Genomic DNA, 24,436 nt, shown 5'->3' with positions numbered 1-24,436 from the left:
ACCCCCAAAACAGACTTTGGACATGCCTGCTCTCAGGGATTCTTCCAATGCACCTGTCACCTAGGTTAGAAATAACACACAGGTCTTCATCCATTCCTACCTTCCGCGGAACTGCTTGAAAACATTTCCAGACACCCACAGAAGTGGCTGAAGTATTTCACCATATGAATCTACGGAATTTTTTTTGCTTTTGTTGTATTTTGGTTTCATACTGCGCAGGATCAGAATGTAGTTTCTGTGTTTCGTTGTTTGATGTGTGTATAGCTAGATAAACCATTTTGAGACTAACTAAAGTATTAAGCAGCAATTGGGGCAATAAGCATTAAACGCCCTTTGGAAGCCAGATAGGCACAAACATTAAGAATGGAAAAATGGGAACACTAGGGGCATTCAAGTAACCTGGAGTAGCCCAGGACAAGAAGAAAAAGGAGAGAATCTGAATGCAGACAAAAAGCATGAAGTGATATCCTAGCAAGCTGGAACGTAAGCAGTCGAAATGGTTGTTTAAAGGTAAAGGGACCCCTGACCATTAGGTCCAGTCGTGGCAGACTCTGGGGTTGCGGCGCTCATCTCGCTTTATTGGCCGATGGAGCCGGTGTACAGCTTCCGGGTCATGTGGCCAGCAGGACTAAGCCGCTTCTAGTGAACCAGAGCAGCGCACGGAAATGCCGTTTACCTTCCTGCTGGAGTGGTGCCTATTTATCTACTTGCACTTTGACATGCTTTCGAACTGCTAGGTTGGCAGGAGCAGGGACTGAGCTCACCCCGTCGCGGGGATTCGAACTGCCGACCTTCTGATCGGCAAGTCCTAGGCTCTGTGGTTTAACCCACAGCGCCCCCGCATCCCTTAAATGATTGTTTACTGTGCTCTAAATCCGCAAAGTCCCATTGGCCTTATTCTGTTTCTTGAGTCCCAACTCAGACAACACCTTTGTGTAGACCATCTGTGATTATGCACCAATGACTGAAAAATACTGATGTGACTTTATAGGAAAATATCCTCTGACTACATCCTTTAAAAAACAACACCCCTTTAATATAAAATGGTACAAGTCGCACCTTGCACTGCTCCAACCATCTTGTGCTGCTCTCCGAGCAAACTAAACCAAAATCATTTTTTCATTCGAAGCTGCACACATAATTGTCATGTGCCTTGTGCAATTTTCACACCCACACCCAAATATATATTTTTTGCTTTTATGGAATTACCACAAATCAAGCGGCAGTTCCTACAAAATTATATCCTTGGGGTTTATTTGGGGGGAATAAAATCTTATTAAAAGTGATACAAGTTCAAATATGATAAAAATTACCGCAAGAAAACAGTTTTGGCAAGTATCGTTTGACTTCCTCTTCTTCCTCTTCCTATTTAGGAATGCTTACTGCAGAAGCTTCATTAAGCAAGATCATGACCACTGCAACTCTTCTCATGAAACAGGTTCAAGGGTTTTTCAGAATAGCACAAGATTTGGATATAAAGTCAAGGTTCCTACTGATTATATACATATTTTTTCAGTCCTTCAAAACGAATCGTTCATGAACAAGGTGTACATTAAAGTGAAACTACTAATTACAACTTGTGGAAGTAAACATAAATAGCAAAAGTACATACTTTATTTATTATTTGTTTTTAAATCCCGACGCCCCAAGAACTTTCTGTACAAGCTATATGCAAGAGAATTTTGTCTTTCCCAAAATTAAAAGAAAATAACGCAGTGTTCGCCGAAGCTGGGAAACTTCGAATTCCTGACAATTCTACGCCTTGATTAGAACAAGAAATAATAAATCTCTCCCCTTCCCTGGTTGCAATGGAATAAAAGCACAAGTTGTGTCTTGGCAACCGTTAAAATATTGAGGGTGGTGCAGATGAGCTTGTTTAGCTGAACTTTCATGTATCTCAGCTTCAAGCCTAGAGAGGTTTTCTCTCAACTTTGGGGTTTTAAAGGCATTTTCTTTTGCAGAGAAAATGGCAGAGAGAGAAAGAAAGAAAATAATAAATGGCCTCTTAATCACCACCAGTATTTAAATGGGTATCTGTAAGCTGTACAAAAAGACAGGCTGGTAACATGTCAAAGGTTGTTCTCTTAAAATGCATGTCTACTTAAAAGGCTATAGCGAACAAATATCAGATAGATCTTCACCCCAGTGATGTGGTTTAAAGTAAGGAGCCAGACACTTTGTTGTCTTAAGTTTCCCCCCAATCTGTACTGAGGGAGAGAAGAGAACGCATGATGCAAAGAGAGAATCGCCAGAGTTCCTTTCAGTGTGGTTCTCTGTTGCCAGATTTAGCAATACATTGAATATTGAGGATTACTTGGCTATGTTCTAATCTAGGACTGCTCCAGGCAGAAGGGAATACACTGGAAGATAAATAAACGTGATTAACAAGGGCACTACGTACACTGATTTTTAAGTTTGGCTGCCACCTGAAGGAAATGCTAACCTCCTATGCCCTCGTATAAGGCTAAGAACTTGAAAGGCAAGGGAGAGGAGTGAGCGCACTCGTTGCTTATGGCAAACATCTGCATCTCAGGCAAAGGAAATCACTAGCTCAGTCAACTCAGATCACGCCGCTTTTAAAAAATGTAATCATTGGTGATTTTTAATGAAGGCATGGCTTCGTTGACATTTTGATCCAAACGATGGTACCCGACCGTCCTGGAGCAAAGCCCATCTCGCCATCTTCTGCTCTGGACCAAGAGGATAATCTAGAGAGAAAAGAAACAATTAGCTAACGACAAAGAAACGAGGATACGGTTCAAGGGAAAACACTTTCTGCTTTGTCAACGTTTGCAAGTCATCACAACCATTTCCTTCACTAAACGCACCTACTAATTATCGTATTTTTCGCACCATAACACGCACCCGACCATAACACGCACATAGTTTTTAGAGGAGGAAAACAAGAAAAAAAATATTCTAAACGAAACAGTGGATGTATGATTTTTGTGGTTCATGCTGTGGCCACAGACATGTGATCTGACAGTGAGTTTGGGGTAGCCCAATGCAAAAATCCTGAGGATCCATGTGGATCCATGCTTTGTAACCACATTTTAAGTGGGGAGGGAAGGAAAAGCACTCAAGGGACAAGGAATACGCGTGGGGTGGGTGGAGAAGGATGCTGTTAATAATGTAGAAGAGGGGTATAAGAGGAGAAGGCTCCTCTCCTCTCCCGCTTTGCTCCTTTAAAGGCTCTGCTTCTCTCCCTCCTCCACGTCTCTGAAAAACTTTGCTGCTATTTAGCCAGCTGAATGGGGAGGAGAAGGGACAGAGAGCCTGCTTGCGAAAAACTTTGCTGCTATTTAGCAAGCTGTTCTCTCCCTCCTCCCCGGCTCACTGAAAAAAACAGCTCCGGACTCGTGTTAGCGGCTCCTCTCCTCTCCCGCTTTGCTCCTTTAAAGAAGCAGGCTCTCTGTCCCTCTCTCCTCCCCACTCAGCGGCTCTTCTCCCGCTTTGCTGTTTCAAAGCGAGCCACCGAGGAGGGATGGAAGGGGAACCATGGATCCTCTGCTCACGACAGCAGCAGATCCCCCCGCCATCCGTAGGCATTCGCTCCATAACACGCACAGGCATTTCCCCTTACTTTCTAGGAGGAAAAAAGTGAGTGTTATGGTCAGAAAAATACGGTAGTTTCTGGGCACAATTCAAAGTGCTGGTTTTGACCTATAAAGCCTTAAATACTCCACGGACTGCATCTTCCCATATGAATTGACCCAGACCCTGATGTCATCCTCTGATGCCCTTCTTCCTGTACCTCCTTTGCGAGGTCTGGAGGGTGGCTGCATAAAAGTGGGCCTTTTCTGCAGTGGCTCCCCAGCTATCCCAATATGATGCACTGGAACCCTTCTTAATTTAAGATTTTCAGCTTTGCAAGCCTGTATTTCCCAACTTGCTGCATTTGCCCTGACGTCCAAGCACCATGGAGAACACGTGCATCTGTATATTTGAAATGCTTATGAAAATATTCCCTGTTACAGTAGAACCTCTACTTACGTCCCGCTCTACTTAGGCCCGTTCCAAGTCGTGACCGCGGCAAACCCGGAAGGAAACACCGGGTTTGCTGCGATTCGCGCACGCGCAGAAGTGGTGCTATCTGCACATGCGCAGAAGCGGCTGCCGCCGAATGCGCCTGCACACAACAGTGCTTCTACCAGCGACCTGTTTTGCCGTAAGGATGGGCCTCCGGAACAGAATGTGGTCGTGAGTAGAGGTTCCATTGTAATTACTTTGGAGCTTTTGTTGTATATCTTGTATGATAATGTCTTCTATTCCCCCCCCATGGTACAGTGGTGCCCCGCAAGACAAATGCCTCGCAAGACGAAAAACCCGCTAGACGAAAGGGTTTTCCGTTTTGGAGGCGCTTCGCAAAACGAATTTCCCTATGGGCTTCCTTCGCAAGACGAAATGTCTTGTGAGTTTTTCCGACTTTTTTCCCCCTCCCCTTTTTCTAAGCCGCTTATCCGCTAAGCTGATAAGCCGCAAAAAGCCGCAAAAAGCCGCTAAACCACTAATAGCGCTAATCCACTAAGCCGTCAATGGGCTTGCTTCGCAAGACGAAAAAACCACTAGACGAAGAGAATCGCGGAACGGATTCTTTTCGTCTTGCAAGGCACCACTGTATTATGTATTTGTGCAGGAGTTTTGAGTGCATTTTCTTTTGCACGCCACTTTTGAGTACAAATTTGTAGAAATGGGGTATAGAAGTCAACTCATGAGAAGATTTCCAATTCTGTTCAAACACCTGCGTTGCAATTACTTGCAACGTAATGCAAAACTGCCAGTGCAACTGCATACAGTGGACGCTCGGGTTGCAAATGTGATCCGTGCGGGATGCACGTTCACAACCCGTAGCAATCGCAACCTGCAGCAGCGCATCTGTACATGTGTGGGTTGCGATTTGGCGCGTCTGCGCATAGTGCTATTTAGCACTTCTACACATGCGCGACCTATGAGACCTGGAAGTAACCCGTTCTGGTTCTTCCAAGTTTTGGCGGGTCCATAACCCGAAAACACGCAAAACATGTAACCCAAGGTATGACTGTACTTATACTGCAAAGGTAAAGGTAAAGGGACCTCTGACCATTAGGTCCAGCTCGTGGCCGACTCTGGGGTTGCGGCACTCATCTCACTTTCTTGGCCGAGGGAGCAGGCGTACAGCTTCCGGGTCATGTGGCCAGCATGACGAAGCCACTTCTGGAGAACCAGAGCAGTGCACGGAAATGCCGTTTACCTTCCTGCCGGAGCGGTACCTATTTATTTACTTGCACTGGTGTGCTTTCGAACTGCTAGGTTGGCAGGAGCAGGGACCGAGGAATGGGAGCTCACTCCGTCACGGGGATTCGAACCGCCGACCTTCTGATCGGCAAGTCCTAGGCTCTGTGGTTTAACCCACAGCGCCACCCGTGTTCCATCTTATACTGCAAAACCATAACCTAAAAAGGCGGCCTACCTTTCTTTTATTGTGATACGTGATGTAAACAACAGCTACCAAAAAGGCAACGATAACCAGATGGAAAAAGAAATGGCTATCCTCTTCCAGTTCCGAGGAAGAGGTGTCCTTAATCTCGCCAGGAAGCAATTTCTTATTTTCATAGCTGTGCATGCTGGCCAACTCTTCCGTAAACTCCGAGATGCCTTGGTCGTCTTGATCGTCAGACGGCATCCCGTAGGGGCCGTAATAGTCTGCAGGATCTGCTGTTCCTTTGGCCGTTGGGAGGAAGCTAGGAACGTGGTTTTTGTCCACCGTGTCGTCCACCGTGTCATCTTCGTTAATATTGGTATCTTCTGAAGTATCAGCATCTGTTTGCAAAGTAGGAGTCGCAGAAGCTGGCGCTGCAGAGGTTGCCTGCTTCCCTTCTGTTGCAGTTGGCCCAGGCGAGACAGAAGCCCCGCTCTTCGGAGATGTTGGTGGCATGCCTTCATTTGTTGTCGTCCTTGTTCTGTCCTCAGTGGCTTTTGAACCAGTCGGTAAGTTGTGAGTCGTGGAACTGGATGTCGAGACATTTACAGTCTCAGAAAGCTCTGCCTCGGTTGTAGTGCCTGGGAAAAGGAAATAAAAATCAGGATAATCTGGAGTTTTAAACAAAGGTTCTCATGGTGTATCTTGATTTCACGAGGGATGTCAATGATAGTACAGTGGTACCTCAGGTTAAGTACTTAATTCGTTCTGGAGGTCTGTTCTTAACCTGAAACTGTTCTTAACCTGAAGCACCACTTTAGCTCATAGGGCCTCCTGCTGCTGCCGCGCCACCGGAGCACGATTTCTGTTCTAATCCTGAAGCAAAGTTCTTAACCCGAGGTAATATTTCTGAGTTAGCGGAGTCTGTAACCTGAAGCATATGTAACCCAAGGTACCACTGTATTTATTTACAGTGGTACCTTGATTTGCGGACTTCATTCGTTCCAGAAGTCCATTCTTAAACCAAAGCGTTCTTAAACCAAGGCGTACTTTCCCAGAGCAGCAGGGGACTCAATTTACAAATGGAACACACTCAACATGTTCTGCTTCCAAGGCAAAGTTCACAAACCAAAACACCTACTTCCGGGTTTGCAATCCCCTGCTATTGGTTCAATTGTTGGTATTATAAACTGGGCAACGTTTAACAAAGTCCATCCCCTTGAGCAACAGAAATCAGCTTGTGACACAGGACACCTGATTTCTCTCCCCCCACAAACACCCCAAAATCTGCTCCACAGGGTCCTTCTCAGACACTTTGTATCGTCGCCATGGCTTTACGTGCAAACCACCTACCTGTTTGTTTCCCGCAAACCAAAATTCGTTCTTCCCTTGCCACTCACGTTTGAAGAGAAACAAACCACGACCCCAGGTTTAGTGCCTGGAGGCAGTTGGAGGATGGATGGCGGCTAACAGATTGAGGTTGAATCCTGACAAGACAGAAGTACTGTTTTTGGGGGACAGGAGGTGGGGGGATGTGGAGGACTCCCTGGTCCTGAATGGGGTCACTGTGCCCCTGAAGGACCAGGTGCGCAGCCTGGGAGTCATTCTGGACTCACAGCTGTCCATGGAGGCGCAGGTCAATTCTGTGTCCAGAGCAGCTGTCTACCAGTTCCATCTGGTACGCAAGCTAAGACCCTACCTATCCGTGGACTGTCTCGCCAGAGTGGGGCATGCTCTAGTTATCTCCCACTTGGACTACTGCAACATGCTCTACGTGGGGCTACCTTTGAAGGTGACCCGGAAACAGCAATTAATCCAGAATGCGGCAGCTAGACTTGTGACTGGGGGCGGCCACCAGGACCACATAACACCGGTTCTGAGAGATCTGCATTGGCTCCCAGTACGTTTCCGAGCACAGTTCAAAGTGTTGGTGCTGACCTTTCAAGCCCTAAACGGCCTCGGTCCTATATACCTGAAGGAGCGTCTCCACCCCAATCGTTCAGCCTGGACACAGATCCAGCGCCAAGGGCCTTCTGGCAGTTCCCTCATTGCGAGAAGTGAGGTTACAGGGAACCAGGCAGAGGGCCTTCTCGGTGGTGGCGCCCGCCCTGTGGAACACCCTCCCTTCAGATGTGAATGAAATATGCAGCTATCCTATCTTTAAAAGACATCTGAAGGCAGCCCTGTTCAGGGAAGTTTTTAATATTTAACGCTGTATTGTTTTAAACACTTGGTTGGGAGCCGCCCAGAGTGGCTGGGGAAACTCAGCCAGATGGGCGGGGTATAAATAATATATTATTATTATTATTATTATTATTATTATTATTATTATTATTATGGCAGAATGAAAAGCAGGAGCGTGGATTATTTCCTGACAGCACAGGGAGAAGTGAACTGCGTGTGATCTCAGCTGCACGCCGCATGGGCACACTGTCCACTGCTTATTTTAACTAGGGTTCAACATGATGCACAAGCCGGGTCAAAGAGTTACACTGAACAGGGACAGTTGTCGCATTACAGCCGAAGCCGTTCTTTGTCAATTGAACAAATCATGGAGAGTTCGCTGAGAGAGACAACACATCAAATGAATGAGAGTGCGGCAGCCTGTCTCAACGATGTGAATTGAGGTGCCAATGTCAACAGAGCAGCTCTGGCGTATTTGCCCAAGAGATCAGCTGAGCGTACGACCATGCGCTTAAGAAGTAGGAATGCACAGATTTGGGGGCAAATAGCATGCAGCGAAATAACGTTAACTACGGAAAAATACAAGGGTTTTTCACCAAGGCGGGGTGAAACTGGCTTGAGCTGCCACGATGCAAGCTGGGAAAGTCTCGTGACGCCAGTTGCTCAAGGTATCCCTGCACTCCATGTTGATGCAATCCTGCCACCTGAAAAGTTAATGACTGGCTCTGAATTGGGGGGGGGGGGAGGCTAGGCAGGGGCTGTGCTGTTCAATGGGCTTTCCAATGCTGTGTGTTGCTGCCCGTTACTGAAAGGAAAGGCAGCAGGAGGCTTGGCACAGTGTGGGAGCATCTGGGAGCAACAGGGTACCAGGTTGGCTTTGGTGCGAAGCCAGCCCTGAGCACCCCACTGCCTTGACCCTCCCTCTCTGTGCCCAGCATTACTGAAAGATAACCTCACCCCAAAATACCCACGCAACTGCTTCAATCTGCAGAAACGGCTCTGTTACAGGTGCCACACAATACCCATTCTGCGTTGGTAAGAAATCAATCTTTTACTGTGTCAGAACCTACACTTTGGAACTTCCTCCCTATTGACACCTTCCCTATACAGTGGTACCTTGGGTTACATACGCTTCAGGTTACGGACTCCGCTAACCCAGAAATAGTACCTCGGGTTAAGAACTTTGCTTCAGGATGAGAACAGAAATCGGGCTCCGGCGGCGCGGCAGCAGCAGCAGGAGGCCCCATTAGCTAAAGTGGTGCTTCAGGTTAAGAACCGTTTCAGGTTAAGAACGGACCTCCGGAGCGAATTAAGTTCTTAACCCGAGGTTCCACTGTATACTCTTTTCAGCGCCTGCTAAAAGCTTTTTCGTTTACACAAGCATATCCTCTCTCCTTTCTGAGCAAGCAAGTCGCTCGTGAAAAATTCTCTTATTCAAGCAGAAAGAACAATGTAGCAATGCAGTTTAGCAACACCATGCCTAGCTATCCTCCTTTATACAATATTTATACAGTGGTACCTCGGGTTAAGAACTTAATTTGTTCCAGAGGTCCGTTCTTAACCTGAAACTGTTCTTAACCAGAGGTACCACTTTAGCTAATGGGGCCTCCCGCTGCTGCCATGCAATTTCTGTTCTCATCCTGAAGCAAAGTTCTTAACCCAAGGTACTATTTCTGGGTTAGTGGAGTTTGTAACCTGAAGCGCCTGTAACCCGAGGTACCACTGTATACAGCTACATCTTTTTATACCTAGCAGTAAAATATAAAACTGTGCAATAAAAACCAAAAGAAGTTGAAAACAGACATAAATTAACCACTGTGGAAGGGTGTATTCTTAATTGCTTGCCCGGGTTTGGCAGAAATGAAGTTTTCAACAAGAGTTTAAAAGCTAGCATTCTTGAAACAAAAGAAGACAAAATAACCAGATCGAGTCGCAACACTCTTCTGGGTTACAAAATCAGGAAGAACAAGCCACAAGACAACGGCATAGGGCGAGGGAAAACGGTTGAGTATCTGATTAGCATTAGCAAAATATAATCTGAGCATAATTTCAGAGACATCTTTAAGGAAAGCTCCAGGTGTAAATCAGAATTAAAGAAAACGTCTGATATATGGAAAACGCACGAGCCAAAAATGGGCTAACATCACTTCCACTCTTTATAGCAACTTAACGTAGGAGACAGACTTCACTGGAAAAAATTAGAAGGCTTGGCATTCACAGTACTGCAGAATGGTGCACTGAAAAACCCTCCTTCCCGCTTGGGAATAAAAATGTTAACTAGCCAGTCATGGTATACCAAAGGAGCAGCTGAACAGACGGTTCCTTGTTTGTATGGCACACCCTTTCCTATATGAAGCAGACGTTAGAATTTAGCACAGGAACCCAAGTAATACGGATGTTGAGCAAACTGTACGCGATAACTTAGGTAAAAGAGACTTCGGGTGCTGGAATTTTTGATCTTATGGAAAGCTTAAGGCAAGCATAGCAAATTGAGGGAAGCTACTTTAAATAAGGCTAGACAAACATTAGGCAGGATTCCAATAGGAAAAGAAGCCTTTGATGGCTGGGAGTTCCTGCAGAAAGGAGAGTTACTCTTAAAGGCATCAGAAGGTAAAGTGGGACACCTGAAAAAGCTGGGGTGGCTGCAGGAAAAGCTCAGTGGTGAGCTGAAAATAAAACCAGGCACATCTAGGAAACAGAAGGAAGGACAGAGCAGAGCTGAGAAAAGTAGCCAGGACTTCTAGGAACAGGAAAGCAGAAGACCAGAATCACAGGTAGTTGGGAAACTGCACTCAAAGGTTGATGTATGGAAGTGAGAGCTGGACCATAAAGAAGGCTGATCGCTGAAGAATTGATGCTTTTGAATTCTGGTGCTGGAGTAGACTCTTGAGAGTCCCATGGACTGCAAGAAGATCAAACCTCTCCATTCTGAAGGAAATCAGCCCTGAGTGCTCACTGGAAGGACAGATCCTGAAGCTGAGGCTCCAATACTTTATATTTAAATATTGTAATTTTAGAATATCTAACTGTGAAGATATTCACAGATATGAAGTCTTCAAGATATGAAGTCTTCAAGATATGAAGACTCTTGAGAGACTCATGGACTGCAAGAAGATCAAACCTCTCCATTCTGAAGGAAATCAGCCCTGAGTGCTCACTGGAAGGATAGATCCTGAAGCTGAGGCTCCAATACTTTGGCCACCTCATGAGAAGAGAAGACTCCCTGGAAAAGACCCTGGTGTTGGGAAAGATGGAGGGCACAAGGAGAAGGGGATGACAGGAGGACGAGATGGTTGGACGGTGTTCTCGAAGCTACCAGCATGAGTTTGACCAAACTGCGGGAAGCAGTGGAAGACAGGAGTGCCTGGCGTGCTCTGGTCCAGGGGGTCATGAAGAGTCGGACACGACTAAACGACTAAACAACAACAACAACAACAACTCAAAGGTTGCCCATCAATAGCTCCTTGCGAAATTGGAGGTTTCAAGTGCAATGCCGCAGGGATCTACCCTGGGCCTAGGACACCTCAACTGTTCTTCATCAATGACTTGTTGAAAGGGTGGAAGAAATGCTTAACAAATTAGCAGAAGAAACAAAATGGGGAAGGAACGGCCAACACCTCCGAAGACAGGAATAAAATTCCAAATGACCCTGAGGGAATGGAAGACTAGGCTGAAACCCAACAGCAACGAATTGAAAAGTTCAGCATTTGGGAAAACAAACAAACCAAAGCCAGACCAATGTAGGAGGGTAGATACCTGGCTTAATTTGACAGCAGTATATGTAAAAAGGATCATGGGATTGCAGCAATTGAGTCAGCCGATTGCTGCAGCTGCAAAAAAAAAAATAGAGGTTTTATTGATTTTAAGGCCGCACTAGAAAAAATAATCATTTCCAGATCATGAACCTTTTTTCTGCATGACCTATTGTGGAGCACTGTGTCAAGTTTAATATGTCAAAACGGCTCAGCGGACTGCAGACAGGGAGGCAGAGGTAGAGAAAACATGTGCGGTGAAGGAGTGTTACAGAAATTGGATATGTTCAGCCTGGAGAAAAGAAGTTGGAGAGAACATGATTGATCCCACCTCCAGTATTTTCAAGACTGCAGTCAGAAAGAAGGCAAAGACTTCTTGTCCATTTCCCAAAGGACAGATTTAGTAGATTTTGCTTCAACATTAGGAGAAAATAAGATGGTGGCTGAACATTTGGAGACATTTCCAAACCAGAAGAACAATTAGCTTCTGCTGCAGGATGTTGTCTGAATCGTTAAAGGAAATCTTTCCTATCCAGGAACTTTGTTTCTTATTCATTACAAATGAGTATTGCTTATGAGTAAAGGTAAATGAAAAGTCCCCCAAATCTATGACTTCTGATTAAGCTATACTGCTAAAACCGCTGACTGCACCAGTCCTAGAAAGAGCGAAGAGTAACTTTGTCATGTGAGGAGATGGGACTCACTGTAAACCAAACCTATTTTGGAACGTTGATAATGAAAATGTTATGTAAAAATGGGAAGTTAACATGATGCTCACAATACAAACAAAGTAAGGCAGGCGTTTGTGAATTTTCCATGTAGTTAAAGCAGTGCCTATGAAAGAGAAAGCCCCTTTTTGCACCCAACAGATACCTGATATATTGAAACGTGTGGTATCTAACTGTGTCAGCCTGCAAGGATAACAAATGCTTCCTTCCGCCTCTCCTTTCCCCTGCAGCACTGGGTGGGGAGGAAATTAACACTTCATGTCACCCAAATGATCTGCTTCCTTGTGTCACTAACAGCCGAAACCTAGAGCATGCAGGCTTATCAGAAGGAAGCTCCACTGCACTCCACGGCACTTACTCCCAGCTCCATGAATATAGCATTGCAGACTTAAGGAACTTCTTTCTTTCTTTCTTTCTTTCTTTCTTTCTTTCTGTGTGTGCCTGTTGTTCATGGTGGGAAATTCAACTAGGAAAGCATATACAGTGGTGCCTCGCAAGACGAAAAGAATCCGTTCCGCGATTCTCTTCGTCTAGCGGTTTTTTCGTCTTGCGAAGCAAGCCCATTGACAGCTTAGCGGATTAGCGCTATTAGCGGTCTAGCGGCTTTTAGCGGTCAGCTGAGAAGCGGTCAGCGGATCAGCTGTTAAGCGGCTTAGCAGCTTAGGAAAAGCGGGGGGGGGGGGGAAGCGGGAAAAAACCCGTGGGAACTCGCAAGATTTTTCCATCTTGCGAAGCAACCCCATAGAGAAATTTGTTTAGCGAAGCACCTCCAAAACAGAAAACCCTTTCGTTTAGCGGGTTTTCCGTCTTGCGAGGCGTTCGTCTTGCGGGGCACCACTGTATATAAAACAAGCAGATCAGGCTGCAACAGGTCTCTCCACTGAGGCAGATAATTATTAAATAAACTGCTAACTCTAAAGTTATCACTTGTATTTAATAATACAGTAGTAGCGGTTAGAGTATTGGACTAGGACCTGGGAGACCAGGGTTTGAATCCCCACACAGCCATGAAGCTTTCACTAGGTGATCTTGAGCCAGCCATTGCCTCTCTGCCTAACCTACCTCACTGGGTTGTTGTGGGGATGTAAATGGGATTTACGCCATCTTGAGCTCCTTGGAGGAAAAGTGGGGTACAAGTGTAATAAATATGCAAAGGTAGAGCCCAAGGTGTGAGGCTCCACTTTCAGACCACTTTAAACAGTCATGGTTCCCCCCCCCCCCCCAGAATTCTGGGAGCTGCCTTTTTTTAGGGTGCTGAGTGGTGTTAGTTGCTACAATTCACAGAGCGGTTTAACAATGAACACTTTCCCCCTGGAAACTGTAGCTGTGGGAGGGAAAGAGGAGGGGGGTGTCCCCTACCAACTTTCAGGGCCCTTTGTGAACTAAACCACAGAGGATTCTTTGGAGAAAACCAGGATGGTCTAAACTTTAAAGTGGTATCATAGTGCTTTAAATGTATGGTGTGTGGATGGGGCCAGAAGAGAGAGGTGGAATAAGAGAAAGAGGAGGAGGAGGAGGAAAAAAGAGAGGAGGAAAGGAAAAAGTGGAAGAAGAGAAGGAAGAAGAGAGGAAGAAGAAGAAGAAGAGAAGAAGGAAGAAGTGGAATAAGAGAAGAAGAGACAGGAGGGAAAGAGGAAGAAGAGGAGAAGAAGAAGAGAGAGGAGGGAAGGGGGAAGAAAAGAAGAAGAGAGAGAAGGAAGAAGAAGAGAGAGGAGGGGAAGAAGGGGAAGAAGAGAAGAAGGAGAGAAGGAAGAAGAGGAAAAGAGGAGAAAGGAGGGGAAGAGGAAGGAGGAGTGGAATAAGAGAAGAAGAGAGAGGAGGGGAAGAGGAAGAAGAGAAGGAAAAAGAGAAGAGAGAGGAGGGGGAGAGGAAGAAGAGAAGTGGAATAGGAGAAGAAGGAGAGAAGGAAGAAGAGGTGGAACAGGAAGACGAGGAATAATAATAATAATGATGATATTAATAATAATAATAATAATAATAATAATAATAATAATAATAATAATAATATGTATACCCCCCTTTCCCAGCCACTCTAGGCAGCTTACAGTATATCTGAAAACAGCATATTGTATATAAAAACCAGCAGGAAGAGAGGAGGAGGAGAGGTGGGAGAAGAGAAGAGGGGCGAGGGAGAGGGAGAAGGGGGTGTTCCTGCAGCCCCTTCGGAGCGGGACCCCGAGGCCTCCCTCCTCCTCCTCCTCCCTCCTCACCGTTCTCGCTCTGGCCCGCGACCGCCAGGGCCCCGTCCAGCAGCACCAGCAGCACCAGGAGGAGGAGGAGAGCGGCCCTTCCTGAGAGCGGCATGGCCGTCCCTGCGCCTCCGCCTCCTCCTTCTTCTTCTTCTCCTCGCCTCCTGCGCCTCCGCCTCCTTCGCCCGGCGGCCGCCATCTTGGCCGACCAGCCTCGGCCGAGGATGTGGCGTCTCTCGCCCGCCCCGCCCACGCGCTGCTAGGCAACCGCATTCCGCAGCAGCGCGCGGCGTCGTGACGTCAACGCGGCCCCCCCGCCCGCCGCTTCTCTCAGGCATGCGCAGGAGAGGGAGACGCGCGTGAAGGCTGAGATTCTCCTCAGTTTGGCAAATGCCCCTTGCGGGGGAAGACGAGAGCGGGAGCCAGTGGGGGATTTATGTATAGGCTGAAAATTAAAAGGGGGGGGAAAAGGATGTGCATTTCCAAAATATAAGATAAAAATAAAATAAAAAATAAAATAAAATAAAATGGACTCACAGCTGTCCATGGAGGCGCAGGTCAATTCTGTGTCCAGGGCAAAAAACAAAAAAAGGATGTACCTTTTCATAACAATAACAACAACAACAACAACAACAACAACAATGACAATTTATTTATACCCCGCCCATCTGGCTGAGCTTCCCCAGCCACTCTGGGCAGCTTCCAACAAAATATTAAAATTAAATATTAAAAATATTAAAATTAAATTTTAAAAATATTAAAATTAAATATTAAAATATTAAAATTCAGATGTCTTCTAAAAGTCTGGTAGTTGTGTTCTCTTTGACAACTGGTGGGAGGGTGTTCCACAGGGCGGGCGCAACTACCGAGAAGTATGGCTTGAGATACCTATTCGGTCCATAAATTAGCATACAACATTTATTCAGCACAAAAAAACAGCGACAATTTGTTTCTGACAGCTGGATATATAAAGGGCCCCATTGCCTTCTGTAGCCTAGGGCCTCATCAAACCTAAATCCGGCCCTGATCCCAGCACAGCAGCCTCGTTCTCCCCTCCTGCTGTTTCCAGCTGCTTGCTTAAAAAAATATGCATTTGCAAGGTGGGGCTGGACTAGATGACCTCTGGGGGTGCCTTCCAGGTTTACAGTCTCATAGATCTCTGGCATTCAGAAGCATTGCGTAGGCACGATGGCTAGCAGCCCTCGATATCCCTCTCCTCCTCTGTGAATTTGTCTGATCCTTTTTTAAAGCCATCCAGGTTGGTGGCCATGCCTGCCTCCTGTGGCAGGGAGTTCCGCAGTCAAACTCTGCACTGAAGCTTTCTTTTGTCTGGACATTCAGCTTCGCTGCATGTCTACGGGCTCCAGCGTTGTGAGGGAGAGGAACTTTTCTGCCTCGACTTCTATAATGCCTCCTCTTTCTCGCCTTTTTAGCTAAGAGAAAAAAAGCGAGGAAAAGGTGACATGATAGGTGTTTGGGAGAGAAGTCCCAAACACTGCAACCTTTCTTCACTCCCATCCCCTGGATCATTTGGGTTGTGCTTTTCTGAACCTTTTCCAACTGTTATATCATCCTTTTTGAGGTGAGGCAACCTCATTCCTCTGCATGCAGTTTCTCCCCACCCCAGCTGTGTGTGTATGTAGGTAGAGAGAGAGATATTTACAGGTGATAATTGTGATGATCATGGCGTACAGCTGATGAAAACCCCAAATTAACAATCTCAGAAAATTAGAATATTAAGTGAAATCAGCAAAACAAGGGCTGCAAATAGAGCAATATTGGACCTCCGAGAAGTAGAAGCATGCATATGAACTCAGTACTTGGTTTGGGCCCCTTTTGCATCAATTACTGCCTCAATGTGGTGTGGCATGGATGCTATCAGCCTGTGGCACTGCTGAGGTGTTACGGAAGACCAGGAAGCTTCAATAGCAGCCTTCAGCTCTTCTGCATTGCTTGGTCTCATGCCTCTCATCTTTCTCTTGGCAATGCCCCATGGATTCTCTATGGGGTTCAGGTCAGGTGGGTTTGCTGGCCAATCAAGCACAGTAATCCCATGGGCACTGAACCAGGTTTTGGTACTTTGGGCAGTGTGGGCAGGTGCCAAAGTCCTGCTGGAAAATTAAGTCAGCATTCCCATAAAGCCCGTCTGTGGAAGGAAGCATGAAGTGCTCCAAAATCTCCTGGTAGACGGCTGCGTTGATCCTGGACTTAATGAAGCACAGTGGACCAACACCAGCTGATGACGTGGCTCCCCAAATCTCTTTTCTGATGAGAGCAGCTTTTGCATCTCATTTGCAAACCAAGGACCCAGAGTCTGGAGGAAGAATGGGGAAGAACACAATGCCAGATGCTTGAAGTCCAGTGTGAAGTTTCCACAGCCTGTGTTGATCATCACAATTATAACAAATAAAGGCTTGACATATCTCGCTTTGCATGTCATGAGTCTATCTCATATATTAGTTTCACCTTTTAAGTTGAATTACTGAAATAAATGAACTTTGCCATGATATTCCAATTTTCCGAGTTTCACCTGTAGTTGCCAATTTAGGATACCAGTTGATGCATGTACACGAAGTCAGCGCAGTCCATGAAACCTCCTGCTCACAATAACTTTCTTAGCCTTCATGGTGCCAAAAAACTCTCTGCTGGGTTTGCTGCAGCAGATTAACACGATAAAAAAATTCCTTCCAGTAGCACCTTAAAGACCAACTAAGTTAGTTCTAGGTATGAGCTTTCGTGTGCATGCACACTTCTTCAGATACACAGCCTGAGCTGTGTATCTGAAGAAGCGTGTATCTGTGTATCTGAAGAAGTGTGCATGCACACGAAAGCTCATACCTAGAACTAACTTAGTTGGTCTTTAAGGTGCTACTGGAAGGAATTTTTTTATTTTGTTTTGACTATGGCAGACCAACACGGCTACCTATCTGTAACCAGATTAACACGGCTACTCTTCTGCAAAAACCATGACATTCCATCTTTCTATCTGTGGGGAATTTCCAGATTTACACCGGATAATTTCTTTTATTGCTGCACCAGGAAATTCGGACTTTATCAGTTCCTTTATTTGTTTGTTTTTAACCCATCTAAAAGGAATTCGCAGTAAAAAAAACCGGTTGGCATCCTTCCCTGCGTTCATAGAATCATAAAAGTTGAAAAGTACCCAAAGGATTATCTAGTTCTAACCCTTGCAATACAGGCTGAGCATGGTGGTGTTGTAAACCTAGCAAAGGTAAAGGGACCCCTGACTGTTAGAGCTTCCGGGTCACGTGGCCAGCATGATTAAGCCGCTTCTGTACTTAATTGCAAACATGTAGAGCAGCACTCAGAATTCCCTTATCTGATGTAAAGTTGAATTTTGCCCCCCCCCCCTTCCCAACATCACTGCATGTTGACACCTTTTTAATTTTCTGCCTTCCTGGGGGTTCAGGGACATTACAAGAATGGAAATAGGTCGGAAAATACTAGCTGACCTGGACGAGGTTGCTTTTCTCTTGGGAAAGTTGTGTAAGTTGCAAGAGCAAGGTCATGTTTTGTCTACAAGTGCCATAACTTCGAAGCCAACAGCAAATGAATCTACTGAGTTGGAAAAGAACTTGATGTACAAAACCCAGGCAGCTGAACAAGAAAAGAAATTTGAGAAAACTCCGGGGATCGAAACCGGGGAAGGAAGGGTGGGAGTTTGGAAATCCGAAGGGTGTCTGACTCTTTCTACTTTTTTTTTCTTCTATTCTTGTGTTGTCATTAGTATAAAAATGGGGAATTCGTGGAAGGGAAACTGGGTCGACTTTAGAAAAAGTGTGTAAGCATATATGATTGATGTATATAAGTTAAAAGTTGATATATAAATTGAATTAAATATAATAACAAATTAAGGTTAAAAATTTAGGAATAAGAACTTGTTGAACAAATATTTGGACATGGAATACAAGAAGGGGAGGCGAGGGAAAGTTCTGGAAAAAAGTTATTGAAAATATGGACTGTAAAGGTTGAATCTTTTCTTTTCTTTTCTTTTTATTATTTTTTGCTTTTTGTATTATTTGAAACTCTAATAAATATTATTTAAAAAAATAATAATAATTTTCTGCCTTCCTGACGGAGGTACCTGTGGAAGTATCAGCTTTGCACATTATTACTGCCTCTCAACGCAGAAACCGCCGTGAGACATTATGGCCCCCAAATCATGTCTTACCAAATGGAATCATTTGCCCACCTTTGGGAAAACATCCTTAGGCATCACTTGGAAGATGTGGCCATCAGTAGCTTACAGAATAAATACTGTTATGAGTTGCGGGTGCCAGATTTCCTTCAATTTCAATTTCTTAGAATTTAATCCACGCTTGGGAGTGTTAAAATTTAGGTGCTGGATTTAGCCAAGCGTTAAATAATACAGGCCAAACCGGTTTCCACCGTGTCCAGAAAATCAGTGAGCCATTAACCAAAGACAAGGGGAACGCAGTGGACCGTTTTAAAAGGCAGAGACAGGGGCCCCACCCTGAACTTTGAGCTAGTTAGCAGAGTTCAGTTTAGGATTGCAGTTGGGGGCTGTGAGCTGGCTGTTTAAATCTGAGGCTGCAGCAATGGGAGAAACAGGACCCTCTTGGGGTTTGAATGCTGTGGACCCCTCCATCGTAGGCTCAGGCTGTATTTATGTGTGAATAAACCATACATCATGAAGACACCACAGTCTCTGCAGTGCCTTGTTACCAAAAGGTAACCCAAACCATGAGTAATCTCCTAGAATCCCTCACCATTCATAGATTGGGGTGGCACATAACAATAGGCTTAGTTTAGCATCAGCCGCTCGCCAGCACAAACTGGGAACCACAAATGCTGATGGACTCTCGCTGTCGTAAATGCGGGTTTTTGATTTTCGTAAATCACTTTGAGGTTGTTGTTTTTAACAATCGAGTGGTGTATAAATGTAATGGTTCTAGGGGTTGCTCGTGCGTAAATCGGCGCCACGCTTGGCTGGGTTACCTGGGTGAACCCTTTCTGTCCGGACAGCTACCCATCTGTGGCTGTCTCAATCGCTGGCAGAATCTGTCAGTGGGCGTTTCTTGAACTTCTTCCAGCAAAGAAGTTCTTTGACGCCTAGTCTTCTCCTACTCTCCCTGCGTAGAAGTCTTCTGCGCAGGGAGGGTGTGGGCAGCGGAGGACCTGTGCTCTCCCCGCTGGTCTCTGGCAGAAGAGTCCTGGAACTCCCTCGCCGATTCCCCCATCTGCCCCCCTTCTCCACTGGTGCTACGCTGATTTCCTTCCCCAGCAGATGGGCTGCCTCTCTCCCTACTGGGACCCTCTCCGGCATCCCTCTGGAGCCCTCCCTCCTCCTCTGGCTCTGATGGCAGTTCCCGGACAATAAACTTTTAGCTTTTTGTATTTTATCTGTGTTGTAGGTTGTGTAAGTTTGTCTGAGAAAAAGTCAACACCAATAATAATAATAATAATAATAATAATAATAATAATAATAATAATAATTCTTGTTCAACAATGCCTCCTCTGATGAGTTGCTGAGATCACGCTGCTCATGAGGCTGCTTAAAGTCTCTGGATATTACTGAACCTGAATGTACAGTTATGTGACTGAATCCCACCTGAAAATAGTGAATCTTGAAGCAACCCTCTAGCAAACCTGTCTCCGCTGTGTCTGGTTGTTGCCTTCTCTCTAATTTACAACAGAAAGCAGAGACTAAACAAGGAATGTCTTTTTTTCTTTTTGTTGAGAAAATAAGATACCCCTTTATCTTGTTATGGCTTTGCCAAGGGTGACAACAACGTCCTGTATTTACAGATTTAAACAGAGCAGCATCGCAGGCACACAAAGCAGGTCCAGCTGTTTTCAACACAGGCCAGTCCTTTCGTGGCAGCTCATAAAGAGCGGAGGAGACCTAAAGTTCCACCGAAGAGACAGTTACATGGGCATCATCGTGGGTGAGAAGAGATGACCTCTAGGGGCCTCTGGCAGGGAAGAGTTTGCTACGTCTGCTACGTCTTCAGCAGGTCTATTCCTCACTCCCTCCTGCAAGTGTTCAAACAAATATCATTTCGAGGGGCAAACCTGGCCAGGAGTAAAACGCGAGACCCCTGGGATTCCCCGATGACTCCCTCCCTCCACAGGGCGCTCTGGGTGGGCTTGGCTTAGTTCCGGTCCTGCTTCTGCTGCCTCAGCGCTTGCAGGAAGATGTCCTTCACCTGCCCCACCGTCTCCTGGTACAGACGGAAATCTTCCTCTTTGGTCTTCGCAGAGTCCTGCAAAGCCATCTTCAGGCTTTCGTTCTCGTCCATCTGGATCGCAAGCCTGCAAGGACAAAAATCGGTCATCGGACGTCGCGAAGAACTTACAAGCTGGGAAAACAAGGCAGCCTCTTCCAGGCATTTCTATTTACCATATTTTTTGCTCCTTAAGACTCACTTTTTCCCTCCTAAAAAGTAAGGGGAAATGTGTGTGCATCTTATGGAGCGAATGCAGGCTGTGCAGCTATCCCAGAAGCCAGAACAGCAAGAGGGATCGCTGCTTTCGCTGCGCAGCGATCCCTCTTGCTGTTCTGGCTTCTGAGATTCAGATTTTTTTTTTTCTTGTTTTCCTCCTCCAAAAACTAGGTGCGTCTTATGGTCTGGTGCGTCTTATAGACCGAAAAATACGGTATTTTAATTTTATTTTTGAAAAAGAAAACCAGTATGCAAAGCTGCCTCTCTGGCCCCGTGATGCTGGAGAATACACATGGTTCTGGCAGATGAAGATGATGGACTATATGGAACTTGCCGAACTGACTGGGAGACTCCGAGACCAGAGAGAAGAGACGGTGGAAGAAGATTGGAAGAAGTTTAAGGAATATATTTTTAAAATATGTTAATATTTAAATCTTAGAATAGCTTTGGAAGTGGATTTAGGCTGTAGGGTTAGAAGTAGAAGATAGTGTATTTTAAAACAGTATTATTTGCGAGTGATAAAATGTGAAGATTTTTTATGGTTAAAGTAAGTGTGATTTTAAAAAATGATATATGTAAACTGCTAAAGATGAGGTAAAATGAAAATCAGATAGGGGGGACCTGGGGAAGCCCACCCAACAATGTTTAGGAAAAAATAAGGATAAGACAAGAATCTGTTTCTAGTGTTTGTTTTCCTGTTTGTGCTGTTTATTTGTGTTATAAAATGAATAAAAAAATTTGGGGGGAAAAGAAAATTTTCAGATTTCGTTTATGTTAAAAGGAAGCCTCTAGCTGTCATGGCCAGAGAAGGTAATCATAATGGTGGCCATGGAGGTCTTTGCACCGAGAGCTCCATATTTAAGGCGGTAGCAGCAGCCGCCGCCTCTGAATAACAACAGAATTCTTCAGCGCTATTGCGGCTGCATGTGCTCTCTTAGCAGCGCTACAGGGCTCTGGTACAAAGACCAGAAAGAACACATTTTGGCTCAAAGCAAGAGGCACCAGGTGGAACTATCGATAGCATTCCCCGGGGTAATTAAAAAAATATTCCTAATACAGTGGGTTGTGAACGTGATCCGTGCAGGATGCACATTTGCAACCCGCAGCGTTCGCAACTCGTGTCTGCGCACGTGCGGGTTGCTATTCGGTGCTTCTGCACGTGCGCAAAGTGTGATTTAGCGCTTCTGCGCATGTGTGACCGCCGAAACACAGAAGTAACCTGTATTTATGGGTTTCAGCAATCCGCAACCCGAAAAAACACAACTTGAAGCGGCTGTAACCCGAGGTATGACTGTAACCTTTCCATCCTCCGCGGAGTTCAAGATGGCCTCCCTCGCCACCTCCATTTTATTCCCACGACGTTTATCAGGTAGGCAAGGCTGAGAGACGGCCACTGGTCTGCAATCACCTGGTGAGGCTCACGGCTGGAGATTTGAACCCAGGACTTCCCATCCCTAGCCCAACTTTCTATCCACTCAGCCACATGGGCTTCTGAAGCAGAAAGAGCACCGCCACGTTCCCCTTCTGAGCAGCAGAGTGTCTTGGCTGCATTGATGAATGCTGTTGTGCAGGCACGCTGGGTCTCTTAAGGCCTTTGACTGCCCACTCATTGTAAGGGTTTCCTTCCAAAATTTCCTTTGCATCTTATTTATTGCGCTGATATCCCACCTTTCCTTCCAAGGAGCTAAAGCAGGGGTCAGCAAACTTTTTCAGCAGGGGGCCGGTCCACTGTCCCTCAGACCTTGTGGGGGGCCGGACTGTTATGTACTGAAGTTCTCACCCTGGGCCAGCAGGGGGATACTGTAGATAGTTATGCAAATAAGGGATCGAAAGTGACATTCAGTGATTGGATAGTTTTAGAAAATTGTTACAGTTACGTTGTACTGGAGCTCTATATAAGCAGGCTGACTGAACCCTTCAGTTCTGTTCTGTTCTGGCCTGTGAATAAACAAGAGCTGTTTGAAGAATCGCTGTGTCGTCTGATATGTTCACCCACAACTTAACACGGACTATTTTTTTTGGGGGGGGGGGGGAATGAACAAATTCCTATGCCCCACAAATAACCCAGAGATGGCAGGATTTAAATAAGCATTCACATTATCAGCATCAGAAAATGTTTAGAAGATAGTGAAATATGATGGTGTATTCACTTTTATTTTTATGTTTTTAGGTTTGATGTTATGTTATTAATAAGCTTTTCTGTTAAGAGATAGCAAAGTGGGTGAAAACAGAAAACCAGAAGCGCCACTTGCATAGCATGGGGGGTGCAGGGGGGGCTGGCCGCACCAGGCGCAACACCTGGGGGTTAGGGTTAGGGGGCCCAAATCCACGGGTTTGGGGGTGCAAATCCACGGGTTAGGGGGCGCAAATTACTTGCCTTGCCCCAGGTGCTGACAACCCATGCTACACCACTGAGAAGCACAAGTTGGGGAAAGTCTTGGAGGGGAGGGTGGGAGGAATATTCAGTAAATGTTAAAAATTTGAGATGTATGTAATGAATGAAAAAGAAAAATGAATTAATTTTTTTTTAAAAAAGAGAGAGATGGATTTTAAATAAGAGCACACATTCTACTCATGTGAAAACACCAGGCAGGCCCCACAAATAACCCAGAGATGCATTTTTTTAAAAAGCACACATTCTACTAATGTAAAAACACCAGGCAGGCCCCACAAATAGCCCAGAGGTGCATTTTAAATAAAAGGACACATTCTACTCATGTAAAAACACACTGATTAATGGACCGTCCAGGGGCCAGATTGAGAAGGCGATTGGGCCAGATCCGGCCCTCGGGCCTTAGTTTGCCTACTCATGAGCTAAATGTTCTCTCTGCTTTCTTTCCCGCAACAACCCTGAGAGGTGGGATAGGCTGAAAGATGCAGTGATTGGCTCAACGTCACCCGGTGGTTATAAACGTGAGCTTTCTCAAAGTGGTTAAGCATCCTACCTTGTGGATAGTTCTTCTATTTGGGACTCCAGAGGCACCTCCGATCGTTGTGCTGATGGAGGTCCACTCCTGTCACCCACGTTCCAGTCCAGCCTGGTGCTGTTGTGTGGCTGAGCTGTAGATGAGGGGCCTGTCGCTAAAGGAGAACATAGAATTTCCCCTGCGTTTCAGAACCAACCAAGTCTCCACATTCGTCATGGCCAAACACAAATGCAGCAGCGTGGTATTACAACATGCCATATACAGTACCTCCACATGTGGTGGGAGTGCCCCCAAATCCAACTATTCTGGACAACAGTCATAGGAGAAATACCGTATTTTTTGCTCTATAAGACTCACTTTTCCCCTCCTAAAAAGTAAGGGGAAATGTGTGTGCGTCTTATGGAGCGAATGCAGGCTGCGCAGCTATTCCAGAAGCCAGAACAGCAAGAGGGGTTGCTGCTTTCACTGCGTAGCAATCCCTCTTGCTGTTCTGGCTTCTGAGATTCAGATTATTTTATATCTTGTTTTCCTCCTCCAAAAATTAGGTGCGTCTTGTGGTCTGTTGCGTCTTATAGAGCGAAAAATACGGTATGTAATATAGCTAAGCAAGTATTAGAAATAACCCCAGAATTGGCCCTACTAAACATCTTCCAGGGAAATAATGCCCATTTACTCCACAAAGAACTCATAACCCACCTACATTCAGCAGCCAGAAACACCATAACCAGACACTGGAGAGACATGTCAGGAGTAAGCATGGACCAATGGTACCAAATAGTATGGGAAACCGCCTTACTAGAAAAATTAACCAATAAACTGAAACTGGTAAA

At 45.6% G+C, this 24,436-nt stretch overlaps 3 protein-coding genes across 6 annotated transcripts in view; 1 reads left to right on the top strand and 2 right to left on the bottom strand.

Moving 5' to 3' along the window:
- The window catches only part of BCDIN3D (BCDIN3 domain containing RNA methyltransferase), a 243,403-nt gene that overhangs the window by 93,942 nt on the left and 125,025 nt on the right, over positions 1-24,436 (top strand). The gene's annotated exons all lie outside the window — the stretch shown is intronic.
- On the bottom strand, positions 1,234-14,564 carry LOC310827831 (keratinocyte-associated transmembrane protein 2). Its single transcript, XM_083704327.1, has 3 exons — positions 14,273-14,564; positions 5,450-6,039; positions 1,234-2,708 (listed from the first exon to the last, which is right to left on the bottom strand). The coding sequence occupies exons 1-3, from the start codon at positions 14,448-14,450 to the stop codon at positions 2,577-2,579; spliced, it is 900 nt and encodes a 299-aa protein (XP_083560453.1). The 5' UTR covers positions 14,451-14,564; the 3' UTR covers positions 1,234-2,576.
- CCDC13 (coiled-coil domain containing 13) overlaps positions 19,990-24,436 on the bottom strand; it is a 34,899-nt gene continuing 30,452 nt past the window's right edge. The window contains exons 15-17 of one of the 4 annotated variants that reach the window (XM_083704093.1): positions 23,625-23,760; positions 20,443-20,548; positions 19,990-20,269 (exon numbers count right to left, since the gene is read on the bottom strand). In XM_083704093.1, coding sequence (XP_083560219.1) covers positions 20,162-20,269; positions 20,443-20,548; positions 23,625-23,760 — 350 coding nt within the window. In that variant the 3' untranslated portion in view covers positions 19,990-20,161. Of the gene's footprint in view, positions 20,549-23,624; positions 23,761-24,436 lie in introns of all 4 variants that reach the window. The other 3 variants (XR_014556483.1, XM_083704094.1, XM_083704095.1) reach the window with 3 other exon arrangements.

Source organism: Podarcis gaigeae (assembly GCF_964106915.1).
Source record: "Podarcis gaigeae genome assembly, chromosome: 12".
NCBI classification, from domain to species: Eukaryota; Metazoa; Chordata; class Lepidosauria; order Squamata; family Lacertidae; genus Podarcis; species Podarcis gaigeae.
This window is presented reverse-complemented; position numbering and strand designations above follow the sequence as displayed.

What these genes read in the sequence shown, in the direction of transcription:
- LOC310827831 (XM_083704327.1), bottom strand. Translation starts at nt 14,450, where the DNA reads ATGGCGGCCGCCGGGCGAAGGAGGCGGAGGCGCAGGAGGCGAGGAGAA. An exon ending in CGCGGGCCAGAGCGAGAACG is followed by an intron (nt 6,040 to 14,272) that starts GTGAGGAGGGAG and finishes TCCTTTTCCCAG; the next exon opens with GCACTACAACCGAGGCAGAG. An exon ending in CGTATCACAATAAAAGAAAG is followed by an intron (nt 2,709 to 5,449) that starts GTAGGCCGCCTT and finishes TTTTCTCTCTAG; the next exon opens with ATTATCCTCTTGGTCCAGAG.